Here is a 14,426-nt window from a genome sequence, read left to right as displayed (position 1 = left end):
GGAAGCCAGAAAATGGATGGTTTGGCCACCCCCATATTATTGATCATCATTCTTTAACTAGATGAATTATTGTTGTGTTGGAAAGGGGGTTACCCAATTTCAAGAAGTGTGGATTCAAGATGTAGATTTTCAAAGATATATGATCGTAGTCCACCATTGATCTCAAATGGGGTGGGGGTGGGGTGAAATACCTATAATGTAAATCATATGACTCAAAAAATAAACTTTTTAGTATACTTATGTAACAATCAACAAGTAGATTAGGAGCGACTTATGGTTAAACATATATGATCTATGTGTAGAGTAAGGGTGAAATACCTCTTGTGCTTTGCTATTTATTTTTATCATCTTTCATAGCACCTACCACACTTGGAGCTAAAGTGAATGATAAAAAGAAAAAAGATTACAAAAAAGAAAAACCTTCATGGACATACTTCTCAGGCACAATGAAATTGCCTAACTAATGAAATTTTTTGCAACAAATTCTACCTTTTTTTCCACCCGATCAAACTTAATTGCACCAAAATTCATTACCATTAGGCTGATGTTATATATTAGAAGAAAGTTCTTGATGAAATGGAGTATCCACAAACTTTGAAAGTTTTATCTCTTGGTAAAGTGTTTTTTTTTTGGGTTATATAGTGGTGACTTAAATTTTGTAAGAGGGTATTTGAATTAAAGAAATGTGGATTTAGACGATAAATTTTGAATAAGTTTTGTGATCTAATTGAACTAAACGGACACAACTTGTTAATTGGAGTGATCAATTATAGCTCATTTACGATATGGAAAAATATAACTAGTATATCAAATATCTATCAATTAGGATACGTGTATAAATGTTACATTACAAGGTAAAGTAAAAGAGTGTTGTGCCACAAAATAGACAAAAGATGCTATAGCTGGGGCAGTCAGAATCAACCATCTTCGTGGTTCTGTTCTCATTTATTTTTCATATAATCAAAATATAATCCATGAATGGTTTATTCTGAATACAGTAGCTCAGAGCAAGTTCAGCAGCAAATTTGACTTGACATTTCCATCTTGAACTGTGTGTGCTTACAATTTCTCAACAGATACTGGTTCTTGAACAACATCATTGACAAAATTAAACATGTCCTGAGAAGTGAATCCGTCATTTTTCATGTAAAATAAATGTAACACTTTGCTCATTTTCCAGAATAAATCCTTGACAGCCCTTGGAATTATGCTTCCCTTTTCTTGTAACACTAATCTCAGAAGCTCTCTCCTGTTGCTGTCGATAAGACTTCTCAGCTTCTGCATGGCCTCTTCTTCTGTAATATCGCTATTAATCATGTGCAATGACACAGCATTCAGCTTCCCTTGTTTGGATTCTCTCTGCAACACAGCCATGGTAGATGAATAATAATGTCAAACATATTAGACAAGACATAAATGAATAATAGTTTCGGTATCTTTAAAAGAATGTACCTTGAAACCTCGGATATCATTGAGTAGACGCCCGCTGGTGCTCATAAGCTTATACAGATTATGAATTTCAGGATGTTTAACAGATTCCTCGGGAAGCTTAGGCCCGACTAAATACACAGCTGGGAGGACTATTGGTCCTAAGGCAAATGAGACATATGCATTTTCCATATATTCATCTAGTGATGGGACTGACTTGTTTCTACACCATTCAGCCTCCTTCAACATAGACTTCAGCAAATTTAACCACTGCAATGTAGAAATGGCTGATTAGATCACTTGTTGAACAACATGAAGAATGAGTAATGAAAATGTAACTACTAGTGTTCTGATATCAATCAGATAAATCAAAAAATGATAAAGGTAAAAGCAGATAGATTTCATCTCACAATTTCAACAACATGACTTGTCACATCACGTCCTTGCCACATAAATGCTTTCTCTCCAACCTCACAAATATAGCTGTGAATTGCTGAAAATATGATCTTCACTGCTTCAGAACAATAATCCATGCCTTCCTCTACATTCCACCTAGGATTCAAATTCATATTTTACTAGATTCACTTTCAATCAGTAAAGACCGACTAAAGTAGACAAGTATATGTCAGGACTAAAAGTGACTTCACTGAAAAAGAAAAAGAGAAGAAGGAACTTACTTCTTGACCAATTGTACAAGGTTTTCCAGTTCGTCAATAGAACCTCCAACATCAAAGAAGTCATCGACAACAGTTGTAAGCACACCATTTTTGGCCCACGATATGCGGGCATCAGATAGTTCAGGGGAGAAGAGGGTAGCTGCCCCAGAGAAGTAACAATAGGGCAGCTTCTGCCTTGCAAATTTTAGCTTGTCCAGCCTGTACTGTGCAACCCACCTGCTTAATTTAAGGAAATGATTTGACAATTGCAGAAGGGAGGTTCAAGCAATGAGATAACTCAAAGGCTTGTGATATCATGGATGTATATATGATCAAGGTCAAGAAGTAATACTACTGTTATAGATGCATGCAAGTTTTATGGTCCATTGAATTTCAAAGTCTAAGAATAACAAAAACAAGTAATTATTTTCATATGTCAGCTTCTGCTTTCATAGAATGCATAGAACTTCACACCTCTCAAGATTTTTGAGTTCTTCTTGGTGAATTGATTGGCAGATGTTGAAGTCATCCACAGCTAGTTGTTGGATGTATTCATTGCTGATATTCAAAAAGCTAGAAGAAGAGATAAAAAGGCAAAGCAAGACATTAATGCTACCTGTACAGAATTAGCATTTCTCTCTGATAAGGGAAAAAAACTAAACTAAAGGATATGTACCGATATGAAGTTTTCAAAATCGATATATCATCAACAGAGTAGTTCTCTGTATTTCTCCTGTGTGCTAAACGTTCCAATTGTGAATGATAGGGAAACTTAAGTTGATATTCCACCTGAAACCACACCACAAAAGATGGCCACTTTCCTGGTATGAAACTGGGACTGAAAAAAACTGCTTCATCAATTTTGTCAAAGGGACTAGATGAAAATCAATATAACTGAAAAAGAAAAATTACCTGTTTGCTAAATTGTTTGCCAAGTCTATCTGAATGAATTGATCCTCTAGATAATTCTTGTTCTAGAAACTGACGACTCCATAAATTTTGCTTCTCAAGAAGAAATTCATCAGGATATATTATAACCTGTGAAGCTTTATATAATTCTAGAACAGCCCTGATGCCCTTCAAACATCCTCCAAGTGAATTGAAAAACTGATCTTCAGTAAATTTTGCTAATGGATCTGCACAACATGATCAGGAAGCAAACCTTTATTTATATATGATTATGCTGAAAAAAATTCCAAGTTTCAATATTGTTAGAAACAAAATACCTGAAGAGATATCATAACCGTTGAAACGTAACAGCCGAAATGCCATGGCACAAGTGGCAGGATCCAAAAGTATCTCTCCCTCCCCCTGCAGCCAGTATCTGTTTGTTGGGTAATGTCAGTCTTTCCAAGATAGAGTCCTTACAAAGTTTTAATGCACAACTGGTAATACGAAAACAATGAAAAATTACCGGTATGTTTCATCCATTACTCCTCTGATTTCATTCTTGAAATGATGATCAATTCCCAAACTTTGAAGACTCTCAACCAAGAAAAGACGAGCATACAAGTCAAATGGATAAAATGTCGGAACTGAAAGGGTTAAGTACAAGTCGATAATTTAGTATCAATGAGATTGAGTAGATAATATATAGCATATTTAAAGAGTCATGCGGCTGATAAGACCTGCATCTCCAAACTTCTCCAAGACTGAGCGCAGATACTCAAGACAACCAGCAACCTGAAGGTGAGAAAGAGCAGCAGCTGTTGCTGATGGTGAATTAAACAGCGAACCATTCTTCCTTTGATACTTCATGACCATTTCCCAGTCCTGTAATTTGCCCATTCCTTCTGAAACATATGCTAAGTACTCTTTCCTACCCTCCAAGTAGATTCTGTGCCCACAAAACGAAGACACATTGAAGCAGAGATTACTAAGGTTCTTACATTTTGGGAAAACATTTTGGGAAAACTCATTATATTCAAGAAATTCAACCTGATTTATACTGCTTTGGAAGAACCACAAATTGAGATATATTGCAAGGTCAATGAATGGCTAGTCACATTTGTTCAATTTTAGTAGTTAAGAACTATCAATCACACACTATTTACCTTCTAACCTCAGAATGTCTCCTATGAACCAAGGCATCGATTTCTGCTGCTTTCAGAGGAAGGTTCAAGTTCAAATCTTTGGCACATTCAAGCATACCTGGGAATATTATATCAAAGCCTATAGGTGTATGTTGCTTCTCATCATTGATTGAATCGAAATTTGACTCAATAAATTTGATGCCTGTCACAAGAGAAGGAATATTAATATTGTTTATACTATGGAGAAAAAGGAATGATTTGAAAATAGAAGAGAATACCTTTGCTCATTTGTTCTTCACCAATACCCCACCTCTTCAGTGCCAGGACAGATGCTAAGGTACACGAGAGAGCATCTTTAACTAACCAAGAAGGGCGTTGAGGAAGACCCCAAGATCCATCTTGGAGTTGATTATCCAATAACCAATTTATGCATTGCGGAAAACAAGGGGACTGAAGGGTATCCGGAGATGGCACCATGGCAACCCAAGCAGTGTCATATGAAGAAACAGAGAGATCAGTGTTATAAAAAATCTTCTTAATCCTTTCTTTAGTGCCATTGAGCTGCTGCAAGCATTCAGAAAAGCATATTTTCCATCACTGGAATTCATTGTTTGCTTCATAGTAGGAAATAATTAAAAGTATAGCAGGATCCTGTACCAGACTGGTGGTTTTGGCATCTGTAATGAATTTTGATCTAGTTTTAGCAGCACCTGCTTTACAACAATTCGACAACAAATTACCAGAATAATTAAATAAAACACAGACATAATATCAACATCTCCTTGTTTCTCAACAACTCATGGTCAACAATTCAGGTACAATTTGCCACTCAATTCTACCCAAAACTATAGCTTCTGTTGCATACCAGGCCGACCAATATCACCACTCACTGATACAAAAATAAAACAAAATCAGCTATAACACTTCTCAGCAGACTACATGATACTTTCCTCTTAGTTTTAATTCTGTGATAGGAAACACTTCATCAGCACTTAGTTCATCTGTTTGTTGTAAAGAATATGAAATCTTTCACTCCTCATTATCAGCTGGCCATCAACTCCACTCACTGTTGCCTCATTCTAATTTTTATTTGCAATGTATTTTGTACAAATGTAAGAACAAAAACTTTTATCATCAATCTGGTCTGTAATCAGGATAAGTCCTTGATCCAAACAGTAAACTTTTATCTTCCGGCAAAAAGAATTTTATCCTTCAATACAATTTAAGTTCTTATCTTATGGCCCTTACATGATCATCACTATGACATCAAAAAGAAAAACAAATCTAAATTAAAGAAACAGTTTTACCCAGAAGGAGAATCAAGCTAAAACAAGAACCCAATGCATGCATGGTCAATAAAGAAAAAAAAAAACCTAAAGAGAAACAAAGAACCAAGAAACAAAGAGGGTAAATAGAGAGAGAGAGAGAGAGAGAGAGAGATGAAACCTGACAGAGAAGAGGACGAGATAGTGAGACTGTGAGTGTGACCGAAAGCCATGTGGGGTCAGTTTGTGGCTCAGCATATATAACAATTTAAAGACGTGGACAGAGAAAGAGGCTTGTACTTACGAAGAGAGAAAGTGAGTTTTGGTAAACAGTTGGAATCAAAAGAGAGATAAATGCTCTCCAAGATGAAGCATTAAACTACAAAGCTCATTCACGCACTCACTCCAAAAGCACAAAGCTATTAAGTAATATAATTAATTCAGACATACCTTCTAAGGTATGTTCTTTATGAGATAAGCCTGGCGTGCTCCACCTTTTACAGTTTTACTTACTAAATTCTTAACTACAATTAACATAGGAACTTGTAAGAAAGTTACCGTTTCAGTATGTATGTTTAGTTCTAAGATCGATTATTGAATCTAAAAATTAACTGATTTAGTATGAGTGGTTTGGCTTCAAAAAAATGATCAGATTCGAATGAAATTTCTTATTAACATAAAAGAAAAAAAATTCATTAGAACACATACTATATTATTGGATCATACTCGAAGGTAAAGACTAGATAATTAATCCTGAACTTAAATAATTACAAAGAAAGTTTGACTTATAGTTTGAAAGTCTAAATTATTTTCAAGAGAATATTTCAAAGAGTATGAACAAAAAAATATAATAACAGATAAATTGTATCTTCTAAACAAGTGATGTTTATCTGTAAGTCAAAATATGAATTATGGGCTCTAGAGCTAGTTGCTTAAGAGGGAAATTGTCTCAGAAATAGAAGTCTTACCTTGTTATATCAAACCTAACATCAATAATAATAATGATAAATTAATAAATGAAAAGATTATCTTGTTATTCTAGTTTTTAACGTCACTAATCCAATAGGATTTTTGATTGCATAAGATCACCAATGAATGCAAAAATTAGGAATCAAATGCTTACAAGTACAAACGATGGTATGTGCAAAAATTAGGATTTTTGATTGCAGAATAAGTCAATGATGGCAGACCAAAATTTAATGAGAAGTTTATTTATAATTATGGCTATTTAAATACTACAAATATGTGGGTATATCTCTTTTATCTTGTAGTCTTAAAATGTAATTCTAGAATTTTGAACAATTCCATCGAAATCCAGGACCATTTGAAATTCTACCCAAATTCATATTAGTAAAGATCTACTTGAAGTTCCATCCAATTTCACTATGGTATATGTCCGTTAGAAGTTTCAATTCAACCTCTACTTATTCATCAGTTTGCCTGATTTAAAAAGCTCAAATGAAAGGGAGGTTTCGTTAGCCATATTCCCTGGTCGGCCTACTTAGTTGAGGAGAGATTGTTGATAGACCAATGTGTTATAGGGAAGGATTATTTTAAGTGTGGGTATACCATACAGATGGGAGAGAAAGTCTCCCACCTTGCTAGCTTTTGGGTAAGAGACGTCTAATAATACTTTTCAACGCAAACAAAATATTAATACAATACAATTGACCCTGCTGCATTAAAAAATTCATATTGACCTTATTAATCTAAGCGCCTCTTATGCAACATGGCTTAATAAGGGTTTAGTATAAAAAATATATATATATTTATATATATTATTATATAATTAGATATTATTTTACACTTAATTTAAAAATATTTAATTATATAATAACATATATTTATGTATTCAAAATAGTTATACATAATTTTATTTAAAAAAAAAAAACCAAAAGATTATTCTTAACCAAAATAGGTTGTTTTTCTAAGTTTTCTTTCGTTAATTTTAAAAATTTCATTTACTCACTCATAGACGATTAATTTTGATAGTTTTAAAGATAAAATTATTTTAACATTAAAAATAAACTTAAATTTGATTTCAATTTTTTCTCTTAAACCCTAAAAATTAACAATTTTCTCCAATTCAAATTTAGGAGTTTCCTTGTTAGAACTTCTCACGCAGTGTTAAAAGGAGGTCGCACCAAAGAAAAAAAGACATTGTTTAAAGATCATCGGAGAAATCTTTTCATTGTCAATAAAATTGAAAACTCTAAGAGAAAAATACTATTTTTGAAAATTTGAGTTGAAAAAAAATTGTTGTTTTTTAAGATTTGAGAAAAAAATCATATAACTAATGGACTCAACCAATTTTAACCATTTATAGATAGGTAAATGAGATTTTTAAAATTAAGAAAGAACCAAGGGAAAACAACACCCTATGGACCCATCCTACCTAGAAGGGCATATCTGTCAAACACAGTAGTTCAGGGTACCCTAAACGCCCATGAATATTCACATAAGAAGCAAATTTTAAATTTCTGATCATTCTAATGCAGAGCTCAGTTGAGGGAAATTAACAACTGTATTGCGCTACCTCACATATTATACATAAATGAGTGGATCGTGCAATTCGATTAAATAACAAGAAGATGCTTTTCAAACAGAGAATATAATCACTTGAACGTTCACACACAAAATTACATCAACTGAGATGATCAGTCCATCTGATGAGGTTCCATAAATTTGCTCAGTGGCCTCCAGGATTTCTATTCCAAGACAAATATGAAGGATCTCCAAGTTTCCTGAAAGAGCAATGCAAGACATCATTTACAATACGAAACAAGATGGATAGTTACAGTTCTGCAATATTGAAAATACATAAGCAGATATCATGAAAGAATTGGAAAAGAGGCAGTTGTAGCATATTTGTGTTCAACAACAATGCTTATCCAATAATGAACTACTATTTCAAGCACATATTAGCTAAAAACCCAAGTTCAACAACTAGAGCAATAATGGCAGGACCTAGATTCAACCAATTATGTTAAACACAATTTTGACAGCCTCACTCTTAAAGAACCTAGTGCATCAAGAAATTTACCTTGGCTTGATCAGATATACAACAGTGAATGACAAAGCCAAAAAGAAGCACAACCCTCCAACACTTAAATAAGCAATGCCAAGGAAGTCGTTCTTTCCACCAAGCCAGCTGGAAGTTGAGAGAACAAGTTTCTTCTTGCCATTAAAACTGTAAGTGTTGTAGTTATTTTTCAGTGTTACAACTATTTCATCATTTTGTTGGAGATCCTCCTCTATCTTTCCATACAACTTCCTGAAAGTTGGCAAGGCTGCAGTTCGCATCCAAACAATAAGGTCCTCCTGCTCACTCAACTGTTACATATAAAACATATTCAACCATGTTAGCCAATTTTCACAGTGCTAGAAGCAAGGCAACATCTAAGACTGCAGCCGTATAATTGGTGATGGCTTAATTGAATCTTCTGAAAAGAAGAAAACTAGAAAACAGAGAGAATTGGGGCCAACGATAGATGCAGATTACATAAATTGGTTGCAAAACAGAAATGATGTAATCCCAAGCAAGAGACACCACATGCTTAACAAAATCTAGGGAAAAAAAAACTTTTTAAACAGGTTAAACAAAGATTAAAAAAATAAAGCTACAGTAACATAACGCAGTTTGTCCATATAGATTTTCTTTTTTCTTTCAGATAGAAAACATAAAGATGTGTATTGCTCTGAAGATAAAAAAGAAGAACGACAGATATATTGAATTTAAGAATGCTAGGTATTGTTTTATCTTGAGGTGCTCAAAACAGGCTTGATCAAATCAACTTACATATGAAAAAGATTTGAATCTACAATGGGATGGAGTCATGTCCTTGTCTCTTTGTTTGCTTCAGTCACAAATACATTTTACAGAGCTCTTTATTTCTTCATTCAAGCAGATGGACTGCTACAGTTCCTAATTTATTTTTTACTATTCTTTTAAGAGATAATCTCCTGTGTTCGCTTGAACAATGATGTGTATATTCTTATGATTGAAATAAATTCTTGAGTTAGTTAGGTAACCAACAGTTACAACCAAGCAGGGGAGAGGACAGATCAATTTTATGCCTAAGTTCTAGCAGATAATAATCTTATAACAAAATGATAAGAGGCTTACTGGTATGGATTCATTGAGGTGAGCACCACCTATAAGAGTTCCGTTCTGAAAATTCGAAGGAAAAACATCTTTGCCAAACTTGCTATCCCTATCACTCTTCCATGCAATATCCTTCTTGTTCACCCCCAATGATTGGTTGTTACGGGAAAAACTGTAAGTATCATTGAACAAACTCCAGGCAATAAGTCCACAAGGCACAATAGGCTTCCCGTTTGCCATATTTTCGGGCTTACAGTCACTTGTTTCACTTGCGCTATTTGTATTTTTCAACTGCTCATCACTTCGGCTCTTAACATATCTGAATACAATGCCACAAATATGCAAAAGAATCACCAAGATGAATCATTCTTCTATGCTTTGACTAGGTTGCCATTTATTCCAGCAGAAAATGAAATACAGTGAAAGTAATAAAAGAAAGTTGGAAAGCTGTAAAGGATTATATTAGTGATCAGAAATAGATGATTGTCATTAACAATGAACAAAAGATGCTAATTGTAATATCCTAAGAATCCCTCGTTGTGTGAATTTTAAGATGTGATTTCACAAGTTACATGAAAATATGACAAAGGGAAATGATAAGAACCTGCGATGATTCTGGTAGAAATTGTCAAGCTGATAGTACACATAAACTGGCTTCTTCATACGCTTTGTCACCTAAAAGAAGAAAGTAGAAAGAAGATATTGGCATCCCTTTCATAACCTCAGAAATTAAATTCAATCTCTCCTTCTAGAAACTTGGTCACAAATACAATCATACTGGAGGATCCATGACAATGACAAAAACAAAGATAATAATAAAATGAGAGAATGAGCACATGGAGCCTTACTCTTAATCTTCTCTCACAAGTTTTATCAATTGAGCTTTGTATAAATCCGACCTTATCACTTCTATTGGCTGGTGGTATGCACTCAGTCTCATATCGATCAATGATTTCAACAACCTGGTAGAGAGGAAGAGAATCCATAATCAAGCACTTATGAAAATAGAAATAAAATAGTAAAAGCTTGGCATGTGTCAAACATACATCTTGGGAAGCAAAGAGGGAAGCAACTCCAATGGGAATGAAGACAATGCTAACAAGCAAAAATGTTGAAATCACCTGCACAGAGAAAGGTATTTGATTCTATCATATAGTTTCCTGTGCTAACATCGTCATCAATGTAACATGTGGATTGGGATCTTTCAATAAATAATTGGATTGACGCAAAGTCTCATTCATTCATTAAATTAAACTCAGCGTTTAAGTTTTAAAATAAAGTTTCAACTAAGTGACACTCTTCACCCTTAAATTAAAATAGATTTAGAAATTCATGTCTCATTTGAAGTTAAATTGTTAAGTCGAAAGATTAAAATTACAAACATTTGTAGGATAATGAAAGCTTACCCATCGTGGTGTGAGAATTGGCTTGCATGCTGGAAGTTCCTGTTGAGTAAACCTTGAATCTGAAGAGAAAACATCATAAAGGAATTGTTTTAAGTTTACCGCTATCATGAAAAGGTTTAGAGAACTTATTGCAATTTGAGGCTAAGCGTTACAAAGATATTTGTTTAGATACATGCTGCAAAGAGTGAAACCACAAATCTAGTTCTTATTAATTGCAAAGTCCATTAGTGTTTGAACTATATGACACAAAAGACCTAAAAGAAAAAAAAAAAAAAGGAAAGCTCCTAACAGATGAGATTATCCCACCATACCCCCAACATGTAGTAAGGCGTACACATCAAAACCAAGAGCGTACTGGGCCGTATCCAATAAATCTCTACATCTTAGAATACCATGACACATTTAACATTTAATTTTCCTTGATCCTTCCTGTATATACCAAAAAACATTAAACTACCAACCAATACCCAATAACATTGTATAGAATAGGTCTCAAGGGCAAGTGATGAACCACTCCATGTAAATTATTGTATTATGCACAGCATTAATACAATAATTAATACACCCCGCCAACATGAGTCGGATGGATTAACAGAGTTAAGGCTTGGCCCTAATCATATTCTACGGTTTTTACCTTCCCTATTCTGCTATCTTACTTTTCTCCCCTACCAAACACACAGCCTTAGAAGTTAAAGCTAATTTTTCCTTCAGCACATAGGCAGCTAACCTTAAGAGTTATCCTTAGAAAGGCCTCTGATTAAAATTCAACTAGAGTTGTTGACTTCATAGTTAAGAGCCAATTTACAGTTTTAAGATCACATAATAATTTGTTCATCATTGCAAAGCTTCTCTGAGTTAAATAACAACGTCTTGCCTGTAAATCCAACAAACCCACGATTCAAAACAAGAGATCAAACCAAAAACAAAAAACAATCACAACCCTAAATAGAATATCACGCATCTATTCAACAGTTACCCAGTCAAACAATCAACAGAACAACAAAATCTCCAAGTGGGTAGTCACAAAATCACAAACAAGAAGAAAGAAAATCATAAAATTACACTTGGGTCGCTTGGAATTCCTTCTGGGAGCAGAAGAATCAGCGGATCCAGCGGTGGCAGAGCTGGACGAAGCAGTATTGGAATTCATGACAATAATAAAGAAAGCAAGAAAGAAAGAAAGAAAGGGGTTTGTTTCCCTTTGGTTTGGTTTCCAAAAAACAAATAGAGAAACAAAAATTTGTATAAACAAGAATGGAGTTGGTTGGGGGTTGAAGGGTTTTGCTTTTATGCTGATCTTTGTTTGGTTTTGACTTTGAAAACAATAATCCGAAACTTCCTTTGTGTCCCTAATCTCTTTCCAGGGCAAGACGGCTTTCGCTTTGAATGGATGACTTCAGTAACGGCTGCTTAATATTAATCAAACTCAAAGCCATCTAGAACAAGGAATAGTCGTCTTTGTGAAGAAAAGAAGACTACTATACTGGTGAAAGAGACATACAAATACGTTACACGGTTTCCACTTAGTTTTTTATTGCTAAAATTTGGAATATTATTTTGTAAATTAATGGAATAAATAATTATTATATTTAATTAGAGTTGATAAATAAATAATTATATATTATTTTATTAAAATATTTTGAAAATAGGAAAAATTATAACAAATTAAAGAAAATTGACTAAAGAAAAATGATTATAAAAATCACAAGTTAAAAATCATAACTGTAAGGGTGCGTTTGGTTAAAGGTTTTTAAGATTATCTTGGTAACCTATCTTTTATTCCTTTGTTTGGTTTGTCAGTAATAAAATATTACAGTAATCTTCTATTACTAATGCTGACGTGATAGGTAATATAGGTGGTAATCTGATTACCACCTTCACCTTAGGTATTTAAAGATTATTGGGGTAATCTTGAGTTTATTATAGAAAAATTATTATTTATTAATTTTTTGAGATAAAAATAAATTTATTTTTAATTAATATGACAAATAATATAAAAAATATTTAAAAATAATTATATTCAATGCATTTAAGTAAAATAATTTACTAGTAATCTTTTATTACCTTTAACCAAACACAATAATTATTTATACCTATCAAATTTTATCAAACATAGTAATCATTTATACCCAATAATCTTTTAAGTAATCTATTTTCAAGATAATCTTTCTATTTTAGTAATCAAACATTACCCAAACCAAACGCCCCCTAGAGATTTTGTTCATTGCCATTCAAAAATCATATGAAATTAGTTATTGTTTGATATGAAACTATAGAATAACTACTTCAATTGTAAATGATTATATCGGAACAATATTATAAGGTGTTGTTCAATTTAGAAGTAAACGACCACATTGGAGCAAAACAAATAAGGAAATGAAAGCAAAGCAGATGATATGGTGTCGATATGATATTAACATGACAATCAGATGGGTCTAACCTAACAATTAAACCATATTTTGATACTAATCACCCAATGATGTTAAACTTAGTTGCATATTGTTTGAAAATTATTGTATGTGCCTTGTTTGAAAATTCAGTTTCACTCTAGAAGTGAATAAGTCTGGTCTTCCATCAATAATGGAGACTTGACTTACATTTCCAATGTGGTGTCTCTTTGAACAGGTCATTTAGTCACAATTTCTAGAATGAAAATAGCTTTTTGTCATTTTAATAGAAACGGGCCACAAGGCAATGGCCCAACAATTCTTTAATAATTTATATTTGATTAGGCCCAAGACTATTTCTTCCCACCCAATATTTAATGTAAAAATCGGTTATATCTTTGAAATTTCAAAAATATAAATATTTATTCATAATAATTTTTTATTAAAATTATCAATTCAAATTATGGATAAAATTATTATTTATTAAAAAAATTTTAAAAATTAAAATTTTATCATATTTTACTTTTCAAATTTAAAATCTCATATATGACGTCGATAATATATCTTTATCAATAAAAATAAAGAAATTCAATCAAAGATAGTTTTGCTCTCCCATTGCGTTTTCAAAAGTTGTCATCGCCATCGTGCGAAGATAGTCGCCAATGAGAAGTGAAAGAAAACCTAGAGATTTAAATGTAGAATAATCACTTTTTAAAACTTGAAAACTTTGGGTGGGAAAGAATTGTAAGTTTTTAAACTTATGGAGTAAAAATGATAAAACTTTGATTTTTAAATTTTTTAGTAAATAACGATTTTATCCTTCATCTTAACTGAAATTTTTAACATAAATTTTATCATAAATAGGTATTTAAAATTTTAAAATTTCATCAATATGTATTTGTCTTTACATTAAAGGTTGGGTGGAACATAGTCTTTTGGCCATTTGATTATTCATAAATAATATATAATATTATGAATAATAATTCCAATGTTAATTTGAAATTTTGTAATGTTTATTTTCACCATTCCTAACGTTTTAAATACATATAAATTAATTTTTTTAATTGTTAAATTCTATAAATCCCTAAAATTAACTTGGGATACTCACTTAATAATCCTATATAAATTTACTAAAATAAAATTTTC

The 14,426-nt window shown here is 32.7% G+C and overlaps 2 protein-coding genes across 6 annotated transcripts; both read right to left on the bottom strand.

Moving 5' to 3' along the window:
- Positions 1–903: 903 nt before the first annotated feature.
- Positions 904–5,770, bottom strand: LOC123197853 (ent-kaurene synthase TSP4, chloroplastic). Of its 5 annotated transcripts, none has more exons than XM_044612314.1 (14): positions 5,564–5,770; positions 4,775–4,830; positions 4,396–4,681; positions 4,139–4,319; positions 3,713–3,921; positions 3,499–3,619; positions 3,311–3,408; positions 2,997–3,220; positions 2,761–2,873; positions 2,559–2,657; positions 2,106–2,303; positions 1,839–1,980; positions 1,453–1,698; positions 904–1,359 (listed from the first exon to the last, which is right to left on the bottom strand). In XM_044612314.1, exons 1-14 carry the CDS (start codon positions 5,613–5,615, stop codon positions 1,060–1,062), a joined length of 2,325 nt encoding a protein of 774 aa, XP_044468249.1. In that variant the 5' UTR covers positions 5,616–5,770; the 3' UTR covers positions 904–1,059. The 5 variants fall into 5 exon arrangements, with proteins under 5 accessions (XP_044468249.1, XP_044468244.1, XP_044468247.1 ...); XM_044612309.1 differs by having other exon boundaries at positions 2,106–2,321; positions 5,564–5,769; XM_044612312.1 differs by having other exon boundaries at positions 2,106–2,321; positions 4,396–4,678; positions 5,564–5,769.
- A 2,065-nt stretch (positions 5,771–7,835) lies between these two features.
- LOC123197852 (ALA-interacting subunit 3-like) lies at positions 7,836–12,396 on the bottom strand. The gene is made up of 8 exons (XM_044612308.1): positions 11,956–12,396; positions 10,894–10,952; positions 10,534–10,608; positions 10,336–10,449; positions 10,092–10,162; positions 9,509–9,806; positions 8,426–8,715; positions 7,836–8,126 (listed from the first exon to the last, which is right to left on the bottom strand). The coding sequence occupies exons 1-8, from the start codon at positions 12,041–12,043 to the stop codon at positions 8,072–8,074; spliced, it is 1,050 nt and encodes a 349-aa protein (XP_044468243.1). The 5' UTR covers positions 12,044–12,396; the 3' UTR covers positions 7,836–8,071.
- Between the last annotated feature and the right edge of the window lie 2,030 nt (positions 12,397–14,426).

This window comes from Mangifera indica, chromosome 15 (assembly GCF_011075055.1).
Source record: "Mangifera indica cultivar Alphonso chromosome 15, CATAS_Mindica_2.1, whole genome shotgun sequence".
Taxonomy (NCBI): Eukaryota; Viridiplantae; Streptophyta; class Magnoliopsida; order Sapindales; family Anacardiaceae; genus Mangifera; species Mangifera indica.
The sequence above is the reverse complement of the archived record's forward strand: the minus strand, read 5'-3'. Positions and strand labels throughout refer to the sequence as shown.

Bases quoted from the DNA above. Each gene is read 5' to 3' on its own strand.
- LOC123197853 (XM_044612309.1), bottom strand. From the start codon at position 5,615: ATGGCTTTCGGTCACACTCACAGTCTCACTATCTCGTCCTCTTCTCTG. The intron at 4,682-4,774 runs GTACAGGATCCT...GAATGCTTGCAG, and splicing joins ATGCCAAAACCACCAGTCTG to CAGCTCAATGGCACTAAAGA. The intron at 3,620-3,712 runs GTCTTATCAGCC...TAACCCTTTCAG, and splicing joins GGAGAAGTTTGGAGATGCAG to TTCCGACATTTTATCCATTT.
- LOC123197852 (XM_044612308.1), bottom strand. From the start codon at position 12,043: ATGAATTCCAATACTGCTTCGTCCAGCTCTGCCACCGCTGGATCCGCT. The intron at 10,609-10,893 runs GTAAGCTTTCAT...TTCTCTGTGCAG, and splicing joins CAATTCTCACACCACGATGG to GTGATTTCAACATTTTTGCT. The intron at 8,127-8,425 runs GTAAATTTCTTG...TTGCTCTTTCAG, and splicing joins GTATATCTGATCAAGCCAAG to GAAACTTGGAGATCCTTCAT.